Source organism: Mustela putorius, unplaced genomic scaffold, assembly GCF_011764305.1.
Source record: "Mustela putorius furo isolate JIRA1106 unplaced genomic scaffold, ASM1176430v1.1 tig00000592_pilon_pilon_pilon, whole genome shotgun sequence".
NCBI classification, from domain to species: Eukaryota; Metazoa; Chordata; class Mammalia; order Carnivora; family Mustelidae; genus Mustela; species Mustela putorius.
In genome coordinates, this window is record NW_025421426.1 from 6,417,699 (window position 1) to 6,444,239 (window position 26,541).

General features: G+C 44.4%; 3 protein-coding genes and 1 pseudogene across 5 annotated transcripts in view; 2 read left to right on the forward strand and 2 right to left on the reverse strand.

Annotated features, from left to right (window-relative positions):
• CSE1L (chromosome segregation 1 like) overlaps positions 1 to 14,338 on the reverse strand; it is a 49,225-nt gene extending 34,887 nt beyond the window's left edge. The window contains exon 1 of one of the 3 annotated variants that reach the window (XM_004746239.3): positions 14,199 to 14,338. The gene's annotated coding sequence lies outside the window, so the exon portion shown is untranslated. Of the gene's footprint in view, positions 1 to 3,215; positions 3,352 to 13,635; positions 13,782 to 14,198 lie in introns of those variants that run through there. The other 2 variants (XM_004746242.3, XM_004746240.3) reach the window with 2 other exon arrangements.
• LOC101686337 lies at positions 1,746 to 3,535 on the forward strand (annotated as a pseudogene).
• On the forward strand, positions 13,090 to 22,379 carry LOC101671988. Its single transcript, XM_045082215.1, has 4 exons — positions 13,090 to 13,318; positions 13,713 to 14,336; positions 17,996 to 18,207; positions 21,635 to 22,379. Exons 1-3 carry the CDS (start codon positions 13,090 to 13,092, stop codon positions 18,037 to 18,039), a joined length of 897 nt encoding a protein of 298 aa, XP_044938150.1. The 3' UTR covers positions 18,040 to 18,207; positions 21,635 to 22,379.
• A 3,257-nt stretch (positions 22,380 to 25,636) lies between these two features.
• ARFGEF2 (ADP ribosylation factor guanine nucleotide exchange factor 2) overlaps positions 25,637 to 26,541 on the reverse strand; it is a 97,036-nt gene continuing 96,131 nt past the window's right edge. Inside the window, exon 39 of the mRNA XM_004746243.2 lies at positions 25,637 to 26,246. Coding sequence (XP_004746300.1) covers positions 26,070 to 26,246 — 177 coding nt within the window. The 3' untranslated portion in view covers positions 25,637 to 26,069. The remainder of the gene's footprint in view (positions 26,247 to 26,541) is intronic.

A 26,541-nucleotide genomic window follows, 5' to 3' on the forward strand; every position in this document is an offset into this window, starting at 1 on the left:
GGGGCACCTAGCTGACTCGGTCGATAGACCATGTGACTCTTGATTTCTCACCCCATGTTGGGTGTAGTACCTACTTTAAAAAAAAAATTGTTCTGATGACCAAAAAAAAAAAAAAGAAAATCTGGGAGCCTGGGTGGCTCAGTGGGTTAAGCCTCTACCTTCGACTCAGGTCATGATCTCAGGATCCTGGGACTGACCCCCAACATGGGGCTCTCTGCTCAGCAGGGAGCCTGCTCCCTGCTCTCGCTCTGCCTGCCTCTCTGCCTACTTGTGATTTCTCTGTCAAATAAATAAATAAAATCTTAAAAAAAATTCTGTAAGTATGTGTAGAGATGGATGTTAACTAGACTTACTGTGATCATTTCATAATATATATACATATATTATTATGTTTACACCCAAATCTAATGGTAATATATCAATTGTATCTTTAAATCTCAATAAAGCAGCAACTACTTTTTAAATATTCAAAGCTTAAACAACACCAAACATAAATCATAGAATACACTGCCACCAACCAAAAAAATTTACATCTTAAAAAATTTACATATAATATATTACAAATTATAAGCTATATATATGGCTTATATACACTTAAGTGATCTCATAAAGCTAAGAAACACACAGAAGAAATAGCAAATTACAAATTACAAGAGTGTGGGCACACACCATTTCCCATAAACAAAAAAAACTTGAGAACGCTATAAAATAGGACGTCGTGATCTCTGAGTTCTTGGTGAGTAGATAAAATTAAATGCAAAACAACAGAACTTTCTGGGGCAATAAAAATGTTCTAAAACCGTAATGTGAGTATGGTGATAGATGCACAACTGTGTAAAATTAATGACAGTCACCAAAAAGTACACTAAGATGAATTCACAGTAAGTTATATTTCAATAAAGCTACTTTTTAAACCTGTAGTTCTTTTTTTGGGGGGTGGGGGGAAGAGAGGTGGAGAGTGGGAGATAGGAGAGAGAGAATCTTAAGCATGCACCATGCCCAGCACAAGCCCAAATAGGGCTTGATCTTATGACCCTGAGATCATAACTTGAACTGAAATCAGGAGTCGGAGGGAGGCTTAACCTACTGAGCTACCCAGGTGCCCCTAAAACTGCACTGGCTCCCAGGGAACCCAGGGAAATGTAGTCTTCTCAGGGCATCCATGCACCAAACTTAATTTAGGGTTTCTATGACAAGAAAAAGATTAAGTATGTAATAATTTTTGTAAAATGTAATAAAACTAAGTGGGAAAAGGTCAAATACACCACAATTCAAATTATGTGAAAAAAAATTTAAGAGCACCTGGCAGGTTCAGTTGGTAGAGTATGCCACTCTTGATCTTGGGAGTTTTAAGTTCGAGTCCCACAGTGGGTACAGAGTTTACTTAAAAATAAATTCTTAGTGGTGCCTGGGTGGTTCAGTGGGTTAAAGCCTCCGCCTTCAGCTCAGGTGATGATCCCAGGGTCCTGGGATTGAGCCCCTACACTGGGCTCTCCGCTCAGCAGGGAGCCTGCTTCCCTTCCTCTCTCTCTGCCTGCCTCTCTGCCTACTTGTGACCTCTGTCAAATAAATAAATAAAATCTTTAAATAAGTAAATAAATTCTTAAATTCATATATACCCCAATACATGGAAAAACTAAAACTAAACTCCAAAATGTAAACAGCAGTAAAGTCGATGTGATGAACACTGGACATTTTTGTTCTTTTCATATTCTACTAGATTCTCCTAATATCTTACAACTACTATATATGTGACATTTGCAATGAGAAAGTTATTAAGGAAGCAAACACCATGGCGAAGGCCCCCAGGGATAAGAGCAGCAGCGGAGGAAAGACAGACCTGAAACGGAAAGCGACCATTGGAACCTCAGGAGGCTACAGTTGCTGAGTATGGAGTGACAGAAAGCGGGGTTCAACCCCCAAAAGTGGCCGCCTTCCCCCCAGGCTTCAGCATTTCAGAAATTAAGAACAAACAACAGCTACATTCAATGTTCACACGGTGGAGACAGCAGCAATGTAAGAAAAAGTTGGCAATTAAGAAAAAACTTAAGAGAGAAAGGGGTGCCTGTGGCTCAGTCGTTAAGCATCTGCCTTCAGCTCAGGTCATGATCCCAGAGTCCTGGATCCAGCCCCACATCAGGCTCTCTGCTCTACAAAGAGCCTGCTTCTCCCTCTCCCATTCCCCTACTTGTGTTCCCTCTCTCAATGTTTCTGTCAAATAAAGAAATCTTTAAAAAAAAAAAAAAAAAGGGGCACCTGGGTGGCTCAGTGGGTTAAGCCGCTGCCTTCGGCTCGGGTCATGATCTCAGGGTCCTGGGATCGAGTCCCGCATCGGGCTCTCTGCTCAGCAGGGGCCTGCTTCCTTCCCTTCCCCTCTCTCTGCCTGCCTCTCTGCCTGCTGTGATCTCTCTCTGTCAAATAAATAAATAAAATCTTTAAAAAAGAAAGAAAGAAAGAAAGAAAGAAAGAAAGAAAGAAAGAAAGAAAGGAAGGAAGGAAGGAAGGAAGGAAGGAAGGAAGGAAAGCTCTTGGTAATAAGGCTCCACAAAGCCTATACCAAAGACCACTGACAACCAGAGAGCGTACGATGAAACTGTAGTAGACCCTAATGATGAAGAGGTTGCTTTGGATGAAGCTACAGATGAATCTGCTTCTTATTTCAACAGACAAACTTCTCCCAAGATTCTCATCGCATCATCAGACAGACCTCATGGGAGAACAGTACAACTCTGTGAACAGCTCTCCAGTTTTACCAAACTCACATGTTTATTACAGAAGAGGACTGGCTCTGAAAAAAAATTATTCCACAGTGCATTTCAAGAGACTTCACAAATCTGATCGTTATTAATGAAGATTGTAAAACACCAAATGGATTAATTCTAAATCACTTGCCAAATGGCCCAACTGCTCATTTTAAAATGAGCAGTGTTCGTTTGCGTAAAGAAATTAAGAGAAGGGGGCGCCTGGGTGGCCCAGTTGTTCGGCGTCTGCCTTCAGCTCAGGTCATGATCCTAGAGTCCTGGGATGGAGCCCCGCATCCAGCTCCCTCCTCAGCAGGAGGCCTGCTTCTCCCTCTGCCACTCTCCCTGCTTGTGTTCCCTCTGTCACTGTCTCTCTGTGTGTCAAATAAAAAAAAAAAAAAAAAGAGAGAGAGAGAGAGAAAGAAGGAAAGAAAGAAATTAAAAGAAGAGGCAAGGACCCTATAGGACACATACCTGAAATAATTTTGAATAACTTTACAACGAGGCTGGGTCATTCTGTTGGATGTATGTTTGCATTTCTCTTTCCCCATAATCTGCAGTTTATAAGGAGGGAAGTTGCCACATTCCACAATCAACGGGACTGTATCTTCTTCAGACTTCATAGGTATATATTCAAGAGTGAAAAGAAAGGGGGAATTCAAGAACTTGGACCACGTTTTACCATAAAATTAAGATCTCTTCAGAAAGGAACCTTTGATTCTAAATATGGAGACTATGAATGGGTCCATAAACTCTGGGAAATGGATATAAGTAGAAGAAAATTACATATATAAAGTACTGAAGGAACAGTACTGAATTGTGCTAAACAGGCCTATCCTGGATTTATGACAGAAGACCCTTTTCAAAATATCATTTACTGGTTTCATAAACCTTTTTATGTGTGGACAAAAATCAAGAGCCATGAATTACCATTCGCTGTTTATGTAGCAAATTCAAATAAAAGTCATTTTGGTGAATTAAAAAAAGTTAATAAAATTCTATTTTTTTTTTAAGATTTTATTTATTTGAGAGAGAGAATGAGAGAGCAAACACAACCCAGAGGCAGAAGGAGAAGCAGACTCCCCGCTGAGCAGGGAGCCAGACGCAAGGCTCTATCCCAGAACCCTGGGATTATGACCTGAGCTGAAAGCAGATGCTTAAGCCACCAAGACGCCCCTTTTATTGTATTTTTAAAATGACTCTGTTGGGGTGCCTGAGCGGCTCACTCAGTTAAGCAGCTGCCTTCGACTCAGGTCATGATTCCCAGGGCCTTGGAATGGAGCCCCACATCAGGCTCCCTGCTCAGTGGGAAGCCTGCTTCTCCCTCTCCCTGCCACTCTGCCTGCTTATGTTATCTCTCTGTCAAATAAATAAAATCTTTAAAATAAATAATTAAATAAAATGAATCTGTCAAAGGTTAATTAAATTCAGGCTCTCAAAGGAACTTCTTTACATATTAGCTGGAAGACAAAACACAACTTCGATGCCAGCTACAGACTATAATCCCTTTTCTGCAGTTTTGAAATCCAAAAGTCTAAAACTGAAAGTTACTGTGTTGTTGTTTTTTTAAGGAGGTCCCAAGCTCAGCATGAAGCCCAATGCTGGGCTTGAACTCACAACCCTGAACTGAGATCAAGAGTCAACTGAGCCACCCGGTGCCCCTTGTTGTTGTTTTAAAGTTTGACAAACTCGTTTTGCAGCAAAACCTGGCCAAAGTGCCTGAGGCTATAAATAAAGTATTTAACTTAGTATATAAACTTTTTTTACTTAAGAAATATTAATATCGGGGTGCCTGGGTGGCTCGGTTCAGACACTGCCTTCGGCTCAGGTCATGATCCTGGAATCCTGGCACTAAACTCAGCACCGGGCTCCCTGCTCCAGCGGCAGGGAGTCTGCTTCTCCCTCTGACTCTCCCCCTTCCCCTCTTCATATGCTCTCTCTCACACACACACACTCTTTCTCTAATAAATACATTTTTTTAAAAATCTTTAAAAAAAAAAAAAAAGAAATATTAATGTGTTTGATCGCACAGTGCTACCCCGCACCCCACAGGAAAGTTGCATAATCCACAGTATGTGCATCCAAAAAGAAACCCTGACACATGTTTGTTCTCTAGAGTAGAGGTGCCAGATGAATCACAAACAGTAACTTAACTGCTAGGAAGTTATTAAGAGAGTCACTTGGCCTACATTTGCATGTGGGCCAAGATTTCTAAGAGGCTGTCTTTAGCTAAATTTGAAGGATACACAGAACTGGAAAGGTAAAGTAGAATGAAAACCCATCTCATACAAGAACTAGAGTGAGCAAAGAAACAGGAAGAACACATAGCTCCTGAGAACAGAGGAACTGGAGTCTGAGATCAAATCATATACGTTCCTCAATAGTTTGCTGTAGAGTTTCATGACTTAATGTACAACAGCAAGGCACTAAAGGATTTTTGAAATGAGTGAAAACTTAATGAAAATGGAGTATTTGAGGGGCGCCTGGGTGGCTCAGTGGGTTAAAGCCTCTGCCTTTGGCTCAGGTCATGATCCTGGGTCCTGGGATGGAGCCCCGCATCAGGGCTCTCTGCTCAGCCGGGAGCCTGCTTCCCCCACCTCTCTCTGCCTGCTGTGAGCAATCTCTGTCAAACAAATAAATAACATATTTAAAAAAAAAAAAAGAAAAAGAAAAAAAGGAAAAAAGAAAGTGGAGTATATATGAACGTTGGGCTGGCAATGATTACCAGAATGGAGCTGAGAAGAACAAGTGAAGATATGTTAGGACACTTTTTTTTTTTTAAATTGGGGGAAGGCAAGATGGGATCAGGAGGGACAGAAACCATAAGAGACTCTTAATCTCACAAAACAAACTGAGGGTTGCAGTGGGGGGCGGGGCGGAGGGTGGTGGGGTTATGGACATCAGGGAGGGTATGTCCTATGGCGAGTGCTGTGAAGTTAAGCCTCATGATTCACAGACCTGTACCTGTGGGGCGAATAATACATTATATACGTTAATAAAAAAAAAATTTAGGAGTGCCTGGGTGGCTCAGTGGGCTAAAAGCCTCTGCCTTCGGCTCAGGTCATGATCCCATGGGTCCTGGGATTGAGCCCTGCATCACTCTCTGCTCAGGGGAACCTGTTTCTCCCTCTCTCTCTGCCTACTTATGATCTCTGTCATGTAAACAAATAAAATCTTAAAAAAAAAAAATTAAAAAATATAAATTGGGGGAAGAGCACAATGGCAGATGGTTTGTACAGTTTATATTATTTCATATGATAACCATTTTACATACAAGGAGACTCAGATTAACTACCTTGCCCCAAATCACACATAGTTATAAAAAATCAGATTCAAATCATTCTGATTCTACACTCTTCCTATTAACTAAAACTATCTCTCAGGGGGAAATAATAATGACAGGGGACTGAACTAGAGTGGAAACACTGAGGTTAGAAAGGTCATCTTGACTGGAGGGGCGGTCAGCTAATGCTATAGGTAAGGACCATAGCTAATGCTGTGCTTGTACAGCATATCCCTCCACAGCCAGAAACTACAAACTTCTGAGGAGAATGATTTGATTGAAACTATCCGTATTCTCCTTATCTTTTCCTTTAACTGAGAAACGTTTCTATCATAAGGGAAGCCAATATTCTTTTTTTTTTTTAAGATTTTATTTATTTATTTGGCATTCAGAGATCACAAGTTGGCAGAGAGAGAGAGAGCAGGGGAAGCAGGCTCCCCACTGAGCAGACAGCCTGATGCAGGGCTCAATCCCAGGACCCTGGGATCATGACCCTAGCCGAAGGCAGAGGCTTAACCCACTGAGCCACCCAGGCACCTCGGGAAGCCAATATTCTTATTCAGTAGATTCCTCCATCTATGTATTCATTTCCTTTGACCCAGTGCAAACTACTCTATGGCATGAATATCAAGTACCACTCAACCATACACATACTTCATGGAGAGGCTACCCTTTCTGAGTTTGTTTGTTTGTTTTAAAGATTTTATTTATTTATTTGACAGACAGAGATCACAAGTAGGCAGAGAGGCACCCAGGCTCCACCACCCCCCACCCACGTTTTCTGAGTTTTAGATCAAAACTTTGGAAAATAGGGCACCTGGGTAGCTCAGTCATTAAGCAGCTGCCTCTGGCTCAGGTCATGATCCCAGCATCCTGGAATAGAGCCCCGCATCAGGCTCCCTGCTCAGCGGGAGGTCTGCTTCTCCCTCTCCTGCTCCCCTTGCTTGTGTTCCCTCTCTCTATCAAATAAATAAATAAAATCTTTAAAAAAAAAAACAAAAAACTTTGGAAAATGCAGGGGCATCTGGCTGGCTCAGTCAGTAAAGCATGTGACTCTTGATCTTGTGGTTTTGAGTTCAAGCCACATGCTGGATGTAGAGATTTCTTAAAAACAAAAAAAAATTTTTTAGATTTCAAGATTTTTTTTTCAAGATTTTTAATATTTTATTTTTAAGTAATTTCCACACCCAACATGGCACTCAAACTCACAACCCTGAGATCAAAGAGTCACGTGCTCCTCTAAGTCAGCCGGATGCCCCTTAAATATAAAATATTAAAAAGAAAAAGTTCAGGGGCGCCTGGGTGGCTCAGCAGGTTAGGCCTCTGCCTTCGGCTCAGGTCATGATCTCAGGGTCCTGGGATCGAGCCCCGCATCGGGTTCTCTGCTCGGCAGGGAGCCTGCTTCCTCCTCTCTCTCTGCCTGCCTCTCTGCCTACTTGTGATCTCTGTCAAATAAATATATAAAATAAAAAAAAATAAAAAAAATAAAAAGAAAAAGTTCAGAAAATGCTACACATTATATTCCCCCTCTTTTGGAGATTCACTTTAAAGGTTTCAGGAACTCAAATAATAAGTTATCAGTTTAATGTTGTTTAATCCAGAGTTCCCCCAATTACTTGGCCACAGAACTACTTTATTATATAAAACTTTGGAAAGAGGTGCCTGGGTGGCTCAGTGGGTTAAGCGTTTGCCTTTGGTTTGAGTCATGATCCCAGCCAAGGTCCTGTGATGGAGCCCTGCATAGGCGTCCCGGCTCGGCAGGGGAGTCTGCTTCTCCTTCTCCCTCTGTCCCTGCTCCTGTGCTCTCTCTTGCTCACTCTCTCCCAAATAAATATTAAAGAACAAAACAAAACAAAAACAACTTTGGAAAGTGATTTAAGTAATTCATTTCCCATTCTTTTTTTGTGCTGAAATGTTTAATCTATTATGAAATCATGAAAGTTCGCTATTGCCAAACAAAATCATTTATATTAGTGTGTGAGAAAACAAACAAAAAACCCCCCCCAAAACAAAACCCTGTCTTTCTTTGCCACACAAATTTGTTCTGCCTTTTGAAATTTATGCGAGGCAACATGCTAGAATCTGTGTATATGTGTTGGGAGGATTACAGAGATTAACTGGATCTATTCTGCTAAGTTTTAAAAATATATATCCTTTATTTTTTTAAGTAGGCTGCATGCCCAAGATGGAGCCAAAGCAGGAGCAAGATTTCACGACCCTGAGATCAAGACCTGAGCGAAGATCAAGAGTCCCGACACTTAACCGATAGCCATGATGGAACCCCCATCCTGTTGCGTTTAATACACTCCTCAGTAATACTGCATTTCACTAACTTTCTTTTCTTTCTTTTAAAGATTTATTTACTTTAGGGAGAGAAAGAGAGCACACACGCTTGAGAGCAGGGGATAGAGCAGAGAGAGGAACAGAAAGAATCCTTAAGCAGTTTCCTCACTGAGCTCAGATCCCCACACAGGGCCCGATACCAGGCCCCTGAGATTATGTCAAGCAGAAATCAAGACCCAACTGCTCAACCCACTGAGCCATCCAGGCACCCAGCTAACTTTCTTCATTATGTTCTTAAAGCACTATACATATCTTAACAAAATCTCTTATGTTCCTCATAATTATCTATATTAAAATTAATCTAGGGAGCCTGGGTGGCTCAGTCATTAAGCACCTGCCTTCAGCTCAGGTCATGATCCAAAGGTCAGGGGATAGAGCCCCACATGGGCTCCCTTCTCAGCAGGAAGCCTGCTTCTCCCTCTCCCCCTGATGTGTTCCCTCTCTTGCTATGTCTGTGTCAAATAAATAAAATCTTAAAAAAAAAATCCAAACTCTTGGGGCACCTGGGTGGCTCAGTTGGTTAAGTCACCGACTTATAATTGTAGCTCAGGTCATGATTTCACGGGTCATAAGCTCGAGCCCCAAGTCGGGCTCCACAGAGGGGAGTTTGCTTGAGTTGCTTGAGATTTTTCTCCCTCTGCCCCTCCCTCCACGTGTGAACTCTTTCTAGCACATGCACTCTTTCTTTCTTTAAAATAAATAAATCTTAAAAAAAAAAAAAATCCACACTCTACTATGGCAGAATCCCATGCAATCTGACACTTCTCAACCTCATTTAGCTTCTTTAGGCTCCCTTTTGGCTCTAAGTTCAAGCCATAAAAGCCTTCCCTCTGTTGCATGAACCAGCCAAAACTGTTCTCCAAGCTGTAATAATGCTCTTCCCTCTAATTTGGGTATCATTCAACTGTCAGCCCACTGTCAACTCAAAAAGGCCTTCTACCATTACCATCTATCTTGTTCCCATTAAACTATTTAAAAAAAAAATTTTTTTTTTCTAAGATTTTTATTTATTTATTTATTTGACAAAGAGTGATCACAAGTAGGCAGAGAGGCAGGCAGAGAGAGGGGGAGAAGCAGGCTCCCCACTGAGAAGACAGCCCAATGCAGGGCTTGATCCCAGGATCCTGGGATCAGGACCTGAGCTGAAGGCAGAGGCCTAACCCACTGAGCCACCCAGGTACCCCCCCCCAATTACACTATTAACAGCAGTAACCATCATCTGAAATATCTTTGATATACTTGTCATCCTTATTGTAAGCTCCTTAACGCAGGGACTTTGTATGTCTTGTCTCTGTCATGCCTGGCACACAGAAGATACTCAGTAAGCATTTGTTGAATGAACTAAAGGATGAGTCAATATGTGGTTCATCTAAGTAAAACAGGAGTTCTCAGTGTGTATTACAGACTATTCTTCAAGAGTCACTTATGAGGAGCCCCAACTTAACATGGGAACTCTTATATCTGCAAGATAAAAAAATGACAACGTACCCACCATAAGGAACATCAGTTCATTCCAAAGTTTTTCAAGAAAGAAGTGAATCTGAAATTCACCTTATATTACTGTTCACATATGCCAGTGCTTGTACTCTTGTCTCAGGGCTTTCCACTTACTCTTCCACCTGCCTGAATAGCTCTCACTATGGAGAGCTGCATGGCTCACTGCCCACTTCATTCAGGTCTCTTTCCAAGATCATCTCTTTCCAGAGATGCCTTCCTGGACCACCCTAGCTAAACGAGGACCCATCCCAGTTATTCTCCATTCCCTTACTCTATTTTTCCAAGTTCCAAACTTTCAAATTTTGTAAGGCATACCACTTTGCTTTATTGTATAGGCTTTGTGTTTTGTTCACTTCAGTCTCCCTAGTGCTTTACAATAGTGATAGGTAACTACCACGTATTTCTTGTACTATTTTTCAAAAGCTGCACTCCCTTAATTTTTTCCATCAAAAACATTCCACCAGGGGCACCTGGGTGGCTCAGCGGGTTAAGCCGCTGCCTTCGGCTCAGGTCATGATCTCAGGGTCCTGGGATCGAGTCCCGAGTCCCACATCAGGCTCTCTGCTCAGCAGGGGGCCTGCTTCCCTTCCTCTCTCTCTGCCTGCCTCTCTGCCTACTTGTGATCTCTCTCTCTCTCTGTCAAATAAATAATAAAATCTTAAAAAAAAAAAAACAAAACAAAAAAAAAACAAGCCTTTTTTTTGTATCTCCCTAGTGATAATGTCTAAAAAAACAAATGGTAGGGGCGCCTGGGTGGACCAGTCAGTTAAGCATCTGCCTTTGCCTCAGGTCATGATTTCAAGGGTCCTGGGATCCAGCCCTGCGTAAGTCTCCCTGCTCAGTGGGGAATCTGCTTCTCTCCCCCCCCCCCCCCGTCTCTCTGCCCTCCCTCCACTTGTGTGTGTAGTGCTTCCTAATAAATAAATAATAAATCTTTAAAAAGAAACTGTGGGGCACCTGGGTGGCTCAATCGTTAGGCATCTGCCTTCTGCCTTCGGCTCAGGTCATGATCCCAGGGTTCAGGGATCAAGCCCCGCATAGGGCTCCCTGCTCAGTGGGAAGGAAGCCTGCTTCTCCCTCTCCCACTCTCCCAGCTTGTGTTCCCCTTCTCGCTGTGTCTCTGTCAAATAAATAAAACTTAAAAAAAAAAAAAAGAAAGAAAAAAAATCATAAGCTTAACCCACATTTGGGAAAGCGTGAAAAATCAGGTAACTTTAGAGAATATTCCACAGGTATTCACAATATATTTGCAAGATCGATGTCTAATTAAGCGATCTAATTCGGCCACAGGTGAAAGTACTATGACTCTTGAAAATATTAGCAATATGTAAATGTAGAAAGTGTTATTGATTTTTTAGAAAAGATTTTATTTATTCATTAGAGAGAGAGAGAGACAGAGCACACACACAAGCAGGGGGTAAAGGCAGAGAGAGAGGCAGAAGCTGACTTCCCGCTGAGCTGGGAGCTCCATGTGGGGCTCAATCCCAGGACCGGGAGATCAGGATCCGAGCCAAAGGCAGATGCTCAACCATCTGCAGCACCCAGACACCCCGTGTTACCGATTTTAAAATAAAAATTCACACTTGACATGGAAAAGCCATTATTTTGCCTTTATATGAAATACGCTACTTTTTCCACAGATCTTTGGAAATCCCTACCAATTCAGTTAAAAAAGAAAACACATGTACCACAAGAAATCAGTGATGACAGACTTATCTAAATTCCAAGTTCTTCTTGTTGAATGAATGGCTGGACCTATGTCTAGCCTCTTCCCACAGGCCCTCAGTTACGGATGAAGACTTTTGGAACAAAAACTTTGCTTTCCAAGGCCATCTCACAGACATCTGTGACATAAGCTGATCCAAGATCTGCGCTTTTTCCTTAGATATTTCCTCCACATTAGAGAACCATTCCTGAGTCCTTACATCTGGGGAAAGGGAAAGAGATCCAATGAATGAAAACTATCTAGCACACACATATCAAGAATATACCCCAACAGCTCGACCCGCACTCCTCCCAAATCTAATCACAGGAACAGACCACTTAGAATCAAATCTAAACTATACACAGTCTACAAAACCCTATGATCTGGCCCCTGGATGCCTCTCCTTCCTCCATACACTACTGTAGCAAACTGGATTTTCCTCCAATATTCCAGTATTCTAAGTCTGTTCCTGTCCTGAAACCTCTGTACTTACTTTCTATTCCCTCTGCCTGGAATGCTCTGTCCCCTTACCTTTGCATGGCTAATCTCGGGTCAAATATCACCTCTTTAGAGAAACCTTTTTTTTTTTTTTTTTTTTTTGAGAGGGGGAAGAAAGGAGGGGAGTGAGAGACCGAGAGAAGGTGGAGAGAGAGAGAGAAGGTGGGAAGGACAGAGAATCCTAAGCAAACTCTACACCCAGCACAGAGCATGACACGGGACTCATTCTTACAACCCTGAGAACATGACCTGAGCCAAAATCAAGCTGGACCCTTAACCAGCTGAGCCACTCAGGTGCCCCCAGAGAAATTACCCAATTCATTTATTTGTATTACAGTTTCTTTCGCCCATTAGCATATAAGTTTCCCAAGGGAAAAGACCTTATCCTTTTTTATTTCTTCAAGGGCCTTAGATATTTCTTCCACATTAGAGAACCATTCCTGAGTCCTTACATCTGGGGAAAGGGAAAGAGATCCAATGAATGAAAACTATCTAGCACACACATATCAAGACTCCCAGAGTGGGATGATCTGTAGTTACTAGATGAATGAAGAAACAAACTAATTCCAAAGCTAGAGTACTGCTCTCAAACACATCCGAACCTGTAGAGGAAACCTTCCTTCCCAGCCTCCAAGTAGCAGAAATCAAAGTAACCAAATGGGAAGAGAAAACCCCCTTGCACTGGTAGAAAGAAGTCGAAGTGTCTTGGAGGGAGATAAGGTGAATCAAGCATCCCAGGAACTGTGCGGATAGTGGAGACACACACAGAGGTTAAAAAAAAAAATCCAACTATGGGGAGGGGGCTTAGGGGAAGAGAAAAGTACACAGGTGGGATCCAAGAGTAAAAAGTGCCCCTTCTCTGCCTCCAAGGACTAACAACACTTGTGCATCTAGCACGTGGTAAGCACTCATCACCAGAATTTAGCCTTGAACAGGACAGGCAAGGTCCTTGCTCTTGAAGTTCACAACCCAGCAGCTGAGAAAGACAATGAACAACGCTAAGTAATTCTACTTAAAGATAAATGCCATTACGTCTAAAGTTGAAAGAAGTCCTCAGAGAACTTGGCCAAAGAAGGTATAAGGGGGCACGAGACTTAAAGGACAGGGACCCAGCCTTGCAAAGCTCTGATATTAACGATTTCCGAGCAAACGAAAGGCACGCCCAAACGCTCTACGGTGGGCACGAGCTTGGAACACTTAAGAAAACAGAAAGTCAGCAGTGGCTTTGGGTGGTCATTCGGGCCGCTTCCGGTGGGGCTCTGCAAAGCACGGTAGTAACTCCGCGGATCCTCACGGCCACTTTGCGAAGCAGATGGTTTTCAACCCCACTTTGCGGATAAGGAAATGGGGAGACTCCGAGGGATGAAGCGACTAGCCCTACCCCGCACTCCCAGGGAGGCCAACTCTGGAACCAACCCAGGCCTTGTTAATTGCAAAGCTCATGCCCCCGAACTACCACACTCTCGCGTCTCCCCCGGAGAGCGGGACCCTACATCCCTGGGCAGGTGCATGGACTAGAATGCGACCCTCAAACAACCCAGCAAAGTGAGATCACGACGCCCACTTACAGTCAGGGAGACTGAGGCACAGGGAGATTAAAGGCCTCCCCTTCTGATCAGAACGTGAGTCCCGGGGACCGGGGAAGAGACCGTCTGGGCGGCGGCTGGCTCCCGCCCCGCAGCCCGGCCGGACAGGCCTCGCCGCGGAACCCCGCTCACGTTGCGGGTGGCCGGGAGCGACGAGGACGGACGCGCGGGCGCGACCAATGAGAGGCGGCCTTCCCGAGCGGCCCGGCGGCGGTGCGGCCAATCCGCGCGGCGCTGGCGGGGGAAGGGGCGGGTGCTCGGGCGGCTCGCGTTAGGCCGCGCCTCGGGGGCCCTCGCCCCTCACAGGCCCCGGGGCCGCCCCGCTTGGGCCCGAGCCCTGCGACGCCGCGAGGTTAAGCGAGGCCCGTCCGCGCAGGCAAAGACCTCGCCCGAGGGCATCGCCCGAAGCACGGCCCGCATTCCGCTCTCGCCCAGAGGCGCGGTCTTTGCTTCTCAGCGCTCGGAAGTGTCAGGAGCGCGGCATCCCTCCCTCAGCGGGGTCCCGAGAGGCCACCCTGCTAGGCCGTGCACGCCCCGAGTCTCACCTCTTGGGGATACGGGAACGGAGAAGGGAATCTCAGCCGCGGACTGTAGCCGGCACTACCCACCCCTGCTGCCGCTCCGCCTCACATTCAAACCCCGGCAAAATGGCGCGGCGGCGAGGCTGCGGCCCGGGCGCATGCGTAAGCGGGGCAGAGGCGGGGGGCGGGGCCGGGGGTGCTCAGGCCCCACCCAGGCTCGAATGGCCAATCGCGACCGGCTCTGTGTTTGCGCTGACGTCACAAGCGACAATGCCCTTTGGCTCAGACGGCGGGGTTGGGGCATCACAATCCCCATTTTCTGAGAACCGACGCTGGTTCAGCGAGTGGCCGCCGGAGTGCGACCTAGTCTGATGTAGGGCTGCAGGGAGGGACGTAGTAGGTCTTCTTGAACTGCTGAACGAACTCCTCAAAGTCACGTCCATAACCTCTCAGACCGAGGAGAACTTTCTGCCCCTCGCAGAGCGCCGCCTTTAGAGGAAGAGGCAGATCTTGATAATTTCAGATCTTGATACGCTACGAGAAAATTTAAAACGTTGATATGACAGGCAGTGACTTGGAAGGTCATTGGTTGGTCAGAGAAGACCTCTGAACGAGTGACACTTGACCTGAATTTCAACAAGGAGACAGCTGTGTCAAGATCCTCCTGGAGAGCATTCCAGGAGGAGGGGTTGTCAACAGCCTGGGCTCGCTCTCAGGCAGGAGTGAGCTGGCCTGGGCTTAATGAAGTGCCGAGAGGCCGGAGATGAAGTTAGAGAGGCCAGCAGGGGCCAGAAGATGTAGGCCTCTTAAGCCCTGTTTAGATTAGGTCTCACTCTCAAGGCATCCAAACCTACGCTTTAAAAGGCCCACCAGTTGCTGTGTGGGATGGAGTGTATGGGGGTGGGGGCGAAGAGCCTGAAGCAGGGAGCCTGGAGAGAGAGGTGGAGCCATGGTGTCCCCGGATTCCAGTGAGTAGCTGTGCATAGGGAGACAAGTGGACAGCTTCAGGATATACTCTAGAGGTAGAGCCTGTAGGATCTTATGATCCATAAAGGGTGACAATGACAGGAAGCAATGAGGACTTATGGAAATCTCAGCCCTCGCTTTCAGCCACAAGCAGGCCCAGGCCCAGCTGTTCCGGAGCCCATCCCTTGCAACTGCTAGCTTGCTACCCAGGGAATGAAAGGCGTGTATCTGGTTATCAGTCGAGGGAACGAATATGCTAAGAACACAGAATTATACAGGCACTGAGAACTGCAGCACTCTCAGCACATCATGATTCTGTCCCAACCTCTGCAGTAAGAGATGACCAAACCTGAACATGGCTTCTAGCAGTATAAGGCCCTGATCCTAGGATGACCTCAGTGGCCCCCACCCCCAACGCAACACGCGTTTATACACACACACACACACACACACACACACACACAACTACTTGAGAAAGCTCAATGTCTCCAGGAGAATTTACTGTTTGTTCTAGTCTACACCAGAGTATACGCCCCAAACTTCCTTTCTTAGAGCATTTACTAAAAAGGATTAGAATTGTGAATCCTCCTTCTGTCCCTTTGAGATGTAGATATATCTCCTTCAATTCAGGCTTATCTTTCTCAATGACCTGAAAGCCATTCCTTTGAAATACAGTCATCAGAAAGGTAAAGCCTGTTTCTCTGTGTTGGGGGCAGATGGGAGCCTAACCTTGATAATTGCTAGCTAGCAGACAGAGCAGGCTGGGTGACATTTACACCTACTGACCCACCAATGCTTCACATTTTCACCTTGGCCCTCACTCTCTCCCCAATTCCCTCCTCCTCCTTTAAATGCCCAATCAGGGATGCCTGGGTGGCTCAGTCTTTGAAGAGGCACCCTTCGGCTCAGGTCATGATCCCAGGGTCCTGGAATCAAGTCCTGCATCTGGCTCCCTGCTCAGTGAAGTCTGCTTGAGATTTTCTCTCCCTTTGCCGCTCACATGTTCTCTCTCTCCAAATAAATAAAATCTTAATAAAATAAGGGACACCTGGGTGGCGCAGTGGGTTAAAGCCTCTGCCTTCAGCTCAGGTCATGATCTCAGGGTCCTGGAATCAAGCCCCGCATCAGGCTCTCTGCTCAGCAGGGAGCCTGCTCCCCACCCCCCATCTCTCTGCCTGCTTGTGATCTCTGTCTGTCAAATAAATAAAATCTTTAAAAAATAAAAATAAAAAATAAAATAAAATACCCAATCCCTTCTGCACGGTCAGAATCAACTCTCTCGCACTGTGAGTATCTGAATGAAATCTGTTTTTACTTCTTCTTATTTTTTTTTAAGATTTTATTTATTTGACAGAGAGAGATCACAAGTAGGCAGAGAGGCAGGCAGACAGCCCGATGTGGGATTCGATCCCAGGACCCTGAGATCATGACCTGAGCCAAAGGCAGCGGCTTAACCCACTGAGCCACCCAGGTGCCCCTGTTTTTACTTCTTTAATGATGTCCAACTTTATCTTTGACTGCACCCTGGCTGTGAACATGTAAGAGCAATTCCCGAGATTAAAATGCAAAAATTGCTCTGTTTGAAAGGCTCATGGATGTAACATTTATTTATTTATTTATTTATTTATTTATGACAGAAAGAGCGAGCGAGCGAGCACAAGCAAGGAAGGGGATCAGTGGGAGAGCAAACTCCCCACTGAGCAGGGAGCCCAATGCAGGGCCCAATCCCAGGACCCCAGGGTCATGACCCGAGCCAAAGGCAGACACTTAACGGCTGAGCCACCCAGGCACCCCTGGGTGTAACTTTTTGTAAAATTATTCAACATCTCTCCCTTCAGGCCACAGACCCTGCAAGTTCTGGCCCCTGCCAACCTTTCCGACCTCATCGCCTTCCTCCCGCCCACTCTCCACCCTCACTCAACCTAGCCGCCTGGCCTTCCTTTCTGTTCTTCCAAGCTCCAAGCTTATTCCCACCTCAGAGAGTTTGTACTGGCCCTTCACTCTGCCTGGAATGCTCTTCTAGACCCCTGAGTAACTGGCTCCCTTTGTACATCCAGATTCCTGCTCAAATGCCATCTCCGCAGAGAGGCCTTCCCTGTCTGAAGATTGCTCACTCACCACACCCAATCACTCGACATGTAGGGGTTCCAGGTTTTTTTTAAAGATTTTATTTATTTATTTGACAGAGAGAGAGAGAGTGGGAGATCATGAGCAGGGGGAAAGGGGGAGAGGGAGAAGCAGTCTCCCCGCAGAGCAGGGAGCCCGGTGCAGGACTTGAACCCAGGACCTTGGGATCATGACTTGAGCCGAAGGCAGACGCTTAACCAACTGATCCACCCAGGCACCCAGGCTTGCCAGATTTAGCAAGTAAAATACAGGACACCCAGTTCAATGTGAATCTCAGAAAAGCAATGAATGATTTTTTAGTATAAATGTTGCATGGGACATACTACTAGAAGGCCATATATCATTTATCTGAAATTCACATTGATTCAGGTGTCCTGTATTTTATCTGGCAACCTTAGCCTCAATCTATCATTGTTTCTTCATAGCATTTATCACTTTGCAACTGTCTTTGTTAATTGCTCCCCCCTCCCTGCCATCAGCTTAACTCTATCAGACTATTAGACTATTAGGACTCTATTAGAACAAGGACCTTATTTATCTCATTTACAGCTGTGCCCCCAGCACCTAGCACACAGCACTTGCTCCATAAGTATTTACTGAATGTTGAATGAAATGCCCTATATGAATAAAGTCTATTGAGAAAGGTATGTTATTAGGACACTGGGGGAAAAGATAAATTTTTACCATTGCAACAACAAGTAATTGATCAGACTAATCTGCTTTCCTAGACAAAGACTTTCCTCCAGTCCTGGTGAGAACAACCGTGATTTAAGAATTTCCCATCTTTGAACGCTAATTGCGAAGGAAGCTGGCTCGCATCAGGTGTAGGTCTACCGTCTCTGCCAGGAAGCCCTGGAGTGTGCCAAGATTAACATGTCTGTGGACATGTCTAGTGGTGCCCACTCCCCTCGCCCTTTCAACCGGAAGAAGAACCATGCAGGTGAGGGTCACAGAAAGGTTGGTGTGTCCTCCTCTAGTCTCCATGGGTGATACCTGAAGCCTCCCTTGGGAATCTCTACCACCTCACCCTTCCCCACCGCATCATGAGCACACACTCCCAGGTTTGCTACGACTGCCAATGTGCACATGGTGAAAAATTCACTCGGTACAAACATGAGAGGATTTGGTCCTTTGCTAATTAAGACGTGCACTGTAGGTGATCTGTTATGTTCTCTCTGTCCTTTTCCTTCATTTTGCTTCATCAGATGTTCTCTGAGAGGCATGTTGGTCTCTCACCATGATTCTGGCTTTGTCATGGTTAAAGTGTACTTAGTTGTCTTGTTGTACGTTTTGAAGCTATCAGGTAGATTAGGCTCATGCTATTTCTTCCCGATGAAGTCTGCCTACCATCTGACGCTGTGAAATATTCCTCTTTGGGCCTTTCAGACCTCTCCTCTTCCAATTCTATTTGTCTGACATCAATATTGTTAGACCTGCTTTCTTTTGGTTAACAATTTCCTGGCATATCTTTTTATCCCCCCTGCTTTGTTGAGATAGAATTGACATATCCTGACACATCTTTTACCAGACCTTTACTGTCCCTCTTTGATCTGTTGTAGCACTCTAGTTAAGAGCATGGGGGCACCTGGGTGTGTCTGCCTTCAGCTCAGGTCATGATCCTGGGGTCCTGGGACAGAGGCCTGCATTGGGCTCCCTGCTCATCGGGAAGCCTGGTTCTCCCTCTCCCTCTGCCTGCTGTTCCTTGTGCTTGTGCTCTTTCTCTGTCAAATAAATACAATCTTAAAAAAAAAGCATGGACTTGACTACCTAGGTTAAACCTTCATGACATCTGTACGACACTGGGCAAGTTACTTAGAGTTGAGATCTCTGATATCTGCAGGAGTGTATGCAATAGTAATTTGCTTCTCAAGGGGCCTGGGCAGATGACAGAGCCAGGAAAGATGAGGCCTGTGGAAGAGCATCTGAAAAATGTCCACCGTTTGATGATATTAGCTCTTATCTCCATCCCGAAACCGGGTGGCAATATATTTTTGACATCCTCCCATTGTCCCCAGTCCTGCATTTTCCCAGGTGGTACAGCTGTAGACCTGGCCAGGCCTTTGGACCTTGGCTTGGCCCCTATGCTTTAGAGGGTGTGGCTCTGGTCCCGCTCCAGCTGCCCACAGGTGAGGGGTCCATGCAACGAGTGGGTGGGCGTGCTCACCCAGAACCCTTATCACCTCCTTTCAGACCTTGTTCTGGTTTGCACAGGACCCTGGAATTCCCCACCGACAAGCCCCAAACCCTCTTGCAGGGTCTGTGGAAACCTCTTGGCTGGGTCACTCCTGAGAGCAGATACACGGCTGCTGTGAGCACCCCTCCACTGGCTGTATGCCTTGGGGACAGATGTGTTTGCAGGGGGTTCAGACAGAGCTGCACATCACACACACACATTCAGAGCCTTGTGGTACAGGGTGAGGCTCGGGGTGGGAAGAGAAAGGGGGCAGGACAAGGGCTGATTTCTTCCCATACTGCTGGGTTCTGGCCTGGAACTCTGAGGAGCTTGAGAATTCAGTGTTTGATTTCCAGGTGTTGCAAAGGTTTTGTCAAGGAAGGAGGATGGAATGTGTTTTCAAATACTTACTATTTTGACATATAACTTTGATTTATGTATTTAATTTTAATGATTTGGTTTTTTAAAAAGATTTTATTAATCTATTTGAGAGAGAGAGAGAGCAGGGAGAGGGACAGAGGAAGAGGGAAAAGTGGACTCCCTGCTGAGCAGGGAGGCTGATGTGGGATTCGATCCTGGGATGCTGGATCCTAACTTCAGCCAAAGGCAGACCCTTAACCGACTGAGCCACCCATATAATTATATATTATAATATATAATATATTATATAATACATAAATATATTATGTATAAATATTTATGAATAAATATTTATTTATTTTAGAGAGAGGTATCAGGAAAAGGAGGGGCAAAGGGAGAGGGAGAGAGAATCCCAAGCTGATTCCACGGCTGAGCGTGGAGCCTGAGGCGGGGGCTCAGTTTCATGACCTGGAGATCACAACCTGAGCTGAAATCAAGAGTCGGACACTTGGGCAGCTGGGTGGCTCAGTTGGTGGAGCATGCGACTTGATCTCGGGGTCCTAAGTCTGAGCCCATATTGGGTGTAGAGATTAAGAAAGTGAATAAATAAATAAATAAATACACTTAAAAAAATGGGAGGTCTAATGCTATCTATTTCATACAGTTGCTGTATGGACATACAGGACTTCCTGTATGCAAAGCACTCACTACGGTGTCTGCAGTGCAGTAAACGATTAGTAATGTTAGTTCTTTAAAAAAGTGACGTTGATAGCCTGCTTATTGCTGATGTCCCCCAAAGGGGCAGAAAGTTAGCACAAATCCTTCTGTACACAGTTATTTATTCCAGCTTTCATGAGCTGTCCCACTGGCCTCTCATACAGAATGGTGCTTGGTTTTTGCTTGCTTCTCAGAAACCCATAGCACTCTGGACAAGAAAATCAATATGCGGGGTGCCTGGGTGGCTCAGTGGGTTAAAGCCTCTGCCTTCGGCTCAGGGCATGATCCCGGGGTCCTGGGATCGAGCCCCACATCGGGCTCTCTGCTGAACGGGGAGCCTGCTTCCTCTTCTCTCTCTCTCTCTGCCTGCCTCTCTGCCTACTTGTGATCTTTCAAATAAATAAATAAATAATCTTTAAAAAAAAAAAAAAGAAAATCAATATGCTATCATTTAAGCTCAAATTCACTCAAGCTAAGAAGTTTACCAGAACACATGGTGCTTCTTGAACACAAATCAAGATACATTCTTCAAGCAAATCTAAATTAGGTTGGTGAAGGAGCTATAGAAGCTTTATGCAACGATGGGGAGTCTCTGGGAAAGATGAAAACTGCCTTATATAAAAATTATCTGCAAAGGCTCAATCTTCAGTTGAGCACTAGATAAAGCTGGCTTGTGTCTGGAAACAGACATGTTTAAAAATATTAAAGTCATTTCTGCCAGAATCCTCGTGGAGTCCTCAACCCTTCTTCTGCTGTGGGTATGTCGTGGCATTTACTAAGCTGCCACTCCCAAGATGTGACACAGATAACTAACTCAATGAAGATTTGGCAGGTTTCTTGAACTGGACAACAGGCATGTTACACGGCTTTGCAAAAATTCCGGGGTTGTTACTATGGTCCTTTGAAAAAGGAAATGTACTTTTGTCTAAAATGTGTTCCAGTCTGTGGGTAGGAAGGGTACTGCTGCACCATCATTATGAAATTACTTTGCAAAATGCTTACATAATAGCATTTTAAGTAAATTATGTGGAGTTGGTCCTTCCTCAACCAGTGACCTCAGCATGCCCTCCTTTCTAAAATGGGTAAGCAAAAGTGACTTTTTTTTTTTTTTAAACAGGAAGGCCAAAGAAAGCTGACAGTATCTGCCACAGACTCACTCCTGGGTCCTGTAACACCAAAGAAGCCTTTTTAGATTCAGAGTCAGATTAGTTCAGGGGTTTTCAACCTCAGCACCAGTCAGAACTTGAGGCTGGGTAAATCCTCCTGGTGGAGGCTGTTTACCAGCATCCTGCCCACCTGCCTACCGCCTGCTGTGACAACCCAAAATGTTTCCAGACATTGCCAAGTGTCCCAAGTGCCCCCTGGGGACAGAAATGAAAATTCCTCGTGGCAGCAGGTTGAAAATGACTGCTCTAGATAAAACCCAGGCACTACCTGCTACGGTGAGATAAAGACTCTTTAGAAACCTTTTCTTTTTGTTCTTTACCGGAAGGACCTGACATGCAGGAACACAGAGAGTCATCGTTCTACTCTAATAAATTAATAAGGAAGAAAAGTTATTAGTTCATTTCAGCAGGGGGAGTATTATAAGTACAATGGTGATTTACAGTTTTAGGGTATTTCAGAAAGAATGGATTCTGAATTCAGAGGCAGTAAAGCCAAGTGGCACCCTTTGTGAACCTTAGAATTGCCCTCCACTCAGTGTCCAAGGTGGCTACCCTGTCAGTCTTCCTTTGCAAACCTGCCCTCAATGCCAGCAAGAGGAGATTTTTGTCTTCTTTGGGAACTCACCCACTGGTCAAACTAATTAATGAGTTAAAGTGAATTCAAGAGACTAATAAAAATCTTCTCATGACTGGGGAAGAAATGAACCTTACTTAAAGTAATTAAATACCACAATTAATATTTTCCCATTAGAAATTATTTTCATTAACTATTGAGGCCAAATTTTACTACCAATGGAGAATTACAAGCTTATAGCTGCCACAAGAACAAATGTACCCAAAACTACAGGTTGAGATATATATATATATATACATATATATATAAATTATTATATTAAAAACAGCTTTCCTTTTAAAACTTTATTGATTTACCACCTGATTAAAGCATGGGATTTTAACAGTATTATACATAATATTTTTACATAGAAAACTTTACATAGCATTTCATATTATATAATTCGGCTTATTCTTTCAAAAATGTATACATCCATTGGGCAAGGAATGCTTTTCATTAAATTACCAATATTAAATGCACTTAATCATCGTGTATAGATTAAACAAAAGTAGCTATTAACTAACTTTTAGGCATTTTAAGGAGGTAAAACATACATTTTGCACATAAAGAAATATTTGATGCAAATATGAAGATAAAATTTTTAAAAAATTAGAACACTGAGAAAAACTACACCTTTGATGAGTGTCTTTTTTTTTTTTGAGAGCAAGGATTTCCAGATAGACTCATTCTTTTAAATATTCAGCTTTGGTTTCTTTGTTTCTCCAACTGCAAAGCTGCTGATAGCAAAACTCCAAGATTTCACATGAGTTCAAGCTAAGTCTACTTTAACACAAATGTTAAAAGAGAACTCAGAGAATGCAGTAGTAAGGATCTTGCTTCTGTCTCAGCCCATATCCATTTGCATCATAACAACAAACATCTGAATGGGATAGTCCTACTTGCCTCCGTTAGCAGGTTCCTTCAGTAACTATAAAGACTATGTAATGGAGAGCCGTAATCGCAAAAGAACAACAAAAAGGTCTAGGGTTTTTTTGTGGGTTTTTTTTTTTTTTTTGGCATTTTGTACAAAAGTCACCTGTCAGAGGAAAATGGTTTGTTTCCAGATATTATGATACAATTTCCATAATGTAGTTCTTTGGTTGTACGTGAGGAGTAACAGGAAAAAGGTGTATTTGACTCTAAAGATGCATATTAGCAATCACATTTCCCATCCACGTTTGTTGTTAAGATGCCAGAGCTGGTGATTTCCCTAAAAGACAGCGCAGAAAAACAAAATTGCTCAAAGTAGCAGTGTTGTAACAAAAACTTCTCTAGAGACCCAGCACATATAATCAACACTTAAAGCATCCTGACAAAGAAATAAGGCCTTGGAAATGCTTCATCTTCTCTAACTTTGCTAGTGAATGGTGTCCTGGCCCCGGGCTGCCGTCACACACACTCTCCTCACTAGTGTTTCAGTGGCACAAGCCACATGTACCAGGAGATAGAACAGATTTATTCACAAAGTAGAATTTAGGCTGAATGGCTTATTAGTAGAGATAAGGAATTCCTCTGTACTTCACGGGCCACTGGCAAGAAAAATTACCCCAAATGGTTTGACATCCCGGTTTTTAAAAGGCTCCATGCTGGTATGATTCAAATGCCTCATTCAGAAAATCCAATGTTTTAAAAGACAGAGTTAAAAAAAAAAATTCAAAGCTGAATGTTTGGGCATGGAACAAAATGAGCTCCCACACTTCCCGCTCTGCAAGAGGCGGCAAGAATGAAGAGAAGGCAGGAAGACCCGGCGGCGGGGTCACCGCTGAAGACAACGGTGCGTGAGAACCTCAGAAGGAAAGCAAAAGTCTCCAGGTGGGGACACAGTGGCACGTTCCTGTGCATGCCATCAGGACAGATGTGGATGGAGAGCACGGACGTATAGAGGCTGTGACCGACCACAGTACCAGGGAGGGAGTCTCGGCTGCAGCATAAGGACGTAACGCATTCCAGGACAAGGTAAGTCAAAGGTGCTGACGTTTTCCATTCACAGTAAAATTCTCCCACAGTCCTTTCCTCCCAAATTATATAGCTCCTCTTCTCCAATGTATGTAAGTAACATAAAAACCTAAACCTGCTCTTTTTTTTTCTTTGGTAGAGAAATTAAAATACTTTGGGGGAAAGAAAAAAAAAAGAGTACTGCCAGCCCAAACCAAACATTCCTCAAGGCTGTAAAACACAAACAAATTTAAGAACTCAGTTTCTTAGGAAACAAAAGCACCAGAAATCCTTCTCTATGAAGAAAATAAATATCTGATTTTAGATAGGTTCCCAACTTGCTAACTTCGAAGGCACCAGAATTGACATCAATACAACCTAGTTTCCAGGACTGAAGGGCACAGGCGGAGTCTGGGTGTGTTATGACTCCGTGTAACACTGCTTCCACGGGGAGCGGGAGCGCGGCTCTCGGGAGCCCTGGGTGAGGGGGCAGGGTCAAGTTCATGTGCTCTTCCTCAACCACCCAGAGTAAATAAATCCAGCTTCTGACCAGACTGCCTGCAGGCGTCAGGCCCCACTCATGGAATCTTTTACAGAAGCTGCTGCATCAGGATTCCGTCCTAACTCCAATTAAGACTACTGCACCTTTGTTAACACAATAAGGGCCCCCAGAAGCCAACCCTTTCAAAGAATGCAGTTCAGAGGCTCGAGTTCTGGCACCTGGGCGCAGGCCATCTCCCGCCACGGTCACGGTTCAGCCGAGGTGGCCCCACCACAGCACAGGCTGACTCTGGGTCAAGGACTCATGCCATGTGGCTGGGGAGTTTCGCAGGTGGCCCTTCTCCCACACAGCCGCCATCCCTCTCTGGAGGCCCCTGAATGGGGACTGTGCAAAAGCAGGGACGCTAAACTCACTATTCTGAGGTAAAAATAAAAGGTTTACTCAAATATAAATTAACTCTGTTAAATTACTTCATTTTTGTTACCACTTCATATATTAGATCAGAGGGTGTGAGATGGACAATCTATTTCGGATATTTTCATACCCATCCATAAATACTTACTTCCAAGGAAGGCTACTTGTCTTCATTACATTTTTTACTTTTTCCTACAGACTTTTTCTCCCCAGGTTACTAAAACATGGAGGGCCAGGAGGCACTATCTTTTTAAATTTTTTAACCTTGCAAGCTCTTAATTCTAACTTAATTACTAAACTCTGCTTTCAGTGAAATCTTCAATAATAGCTTTTCATAAAGTACTTTAAAAATCACTCAGACGTTAACAAAACAAAAACAACCCTTCTCCCCGACTTTCTCCAAACTAATCTAACTACAGCTGACTCACAACTGACAAAAACATTCAAAATTCTCCAACACACTCAAACGACGACAAAAAATCCAGCATATTTTAGGTGGCGTTTAGCCGTTACAAGAAATTTTATTAACATACTCTCTAATAATCACGAACCTCTACAGCTATGTTCAGTATTTTCAAGGAGAGCAACCTCCTCCGACAGAACACGTACAGCCGATCACGGGACTCTGCTAGGAAATGGTGCATGTGCGGCGACAGGCTAACAGTCTAGCCAGGAAGATGGGAATGACGGAGATGAAACAGATTCCCCACCTACTGTGTTAACTGGGTATGCAACGCTTTAATGGAACAGCACGTCTCAGCCAGGGACTGATGGGACCCGCGTCGAGGTCAGCCTCCTCCAGGCCATTCTGAGCTCCCAGATGCCGACTCCATTTCTATGATCTGACCCTCCATGAGCTGTGCCAGGCAGAGGTGGCGTGAACGATCCGCAGAGCTGCAGCAGTGGCCTGCAGGGACCAGGGCTACCACACTGGGGACAGTGTCCCTGGTACCTGGGATGGCTCTTCTGGAATCCATATCTTATAGACAACACCTATCCGCAGGAAGAACTTGCGCAGAACTGCTCGGAGCTCAGGAATCAGGTCAAACTGCATAATTTCACACAAGTAGGGGTAGTACATAGAAGCGTGTGCTTTAAACTTGAGGTGGGAGAGAAGGAGAAAGATCAAATTAGACAAGGAGCTCCTTTTTTGGGCACTAGTTTCTCAAAAGTATTCATCTCGCCCTGGAATCTCCTGCAATATTGGTGTTTTTTCTTGCTATTTAAAAAGTTGGTGGGAAAAATTTGCAAATTAGAATGTCTTTTAGTTATGTCTACTCCAAACACAAATTCTTTGGGGACAGCTTTGCTACCAAAGTCAACGTTCGGTTCAGCAAAGCAGATTCCCTCTTCTGAACCACGGCTTTGCTATCTGGACCCTCTCTTCCAACACA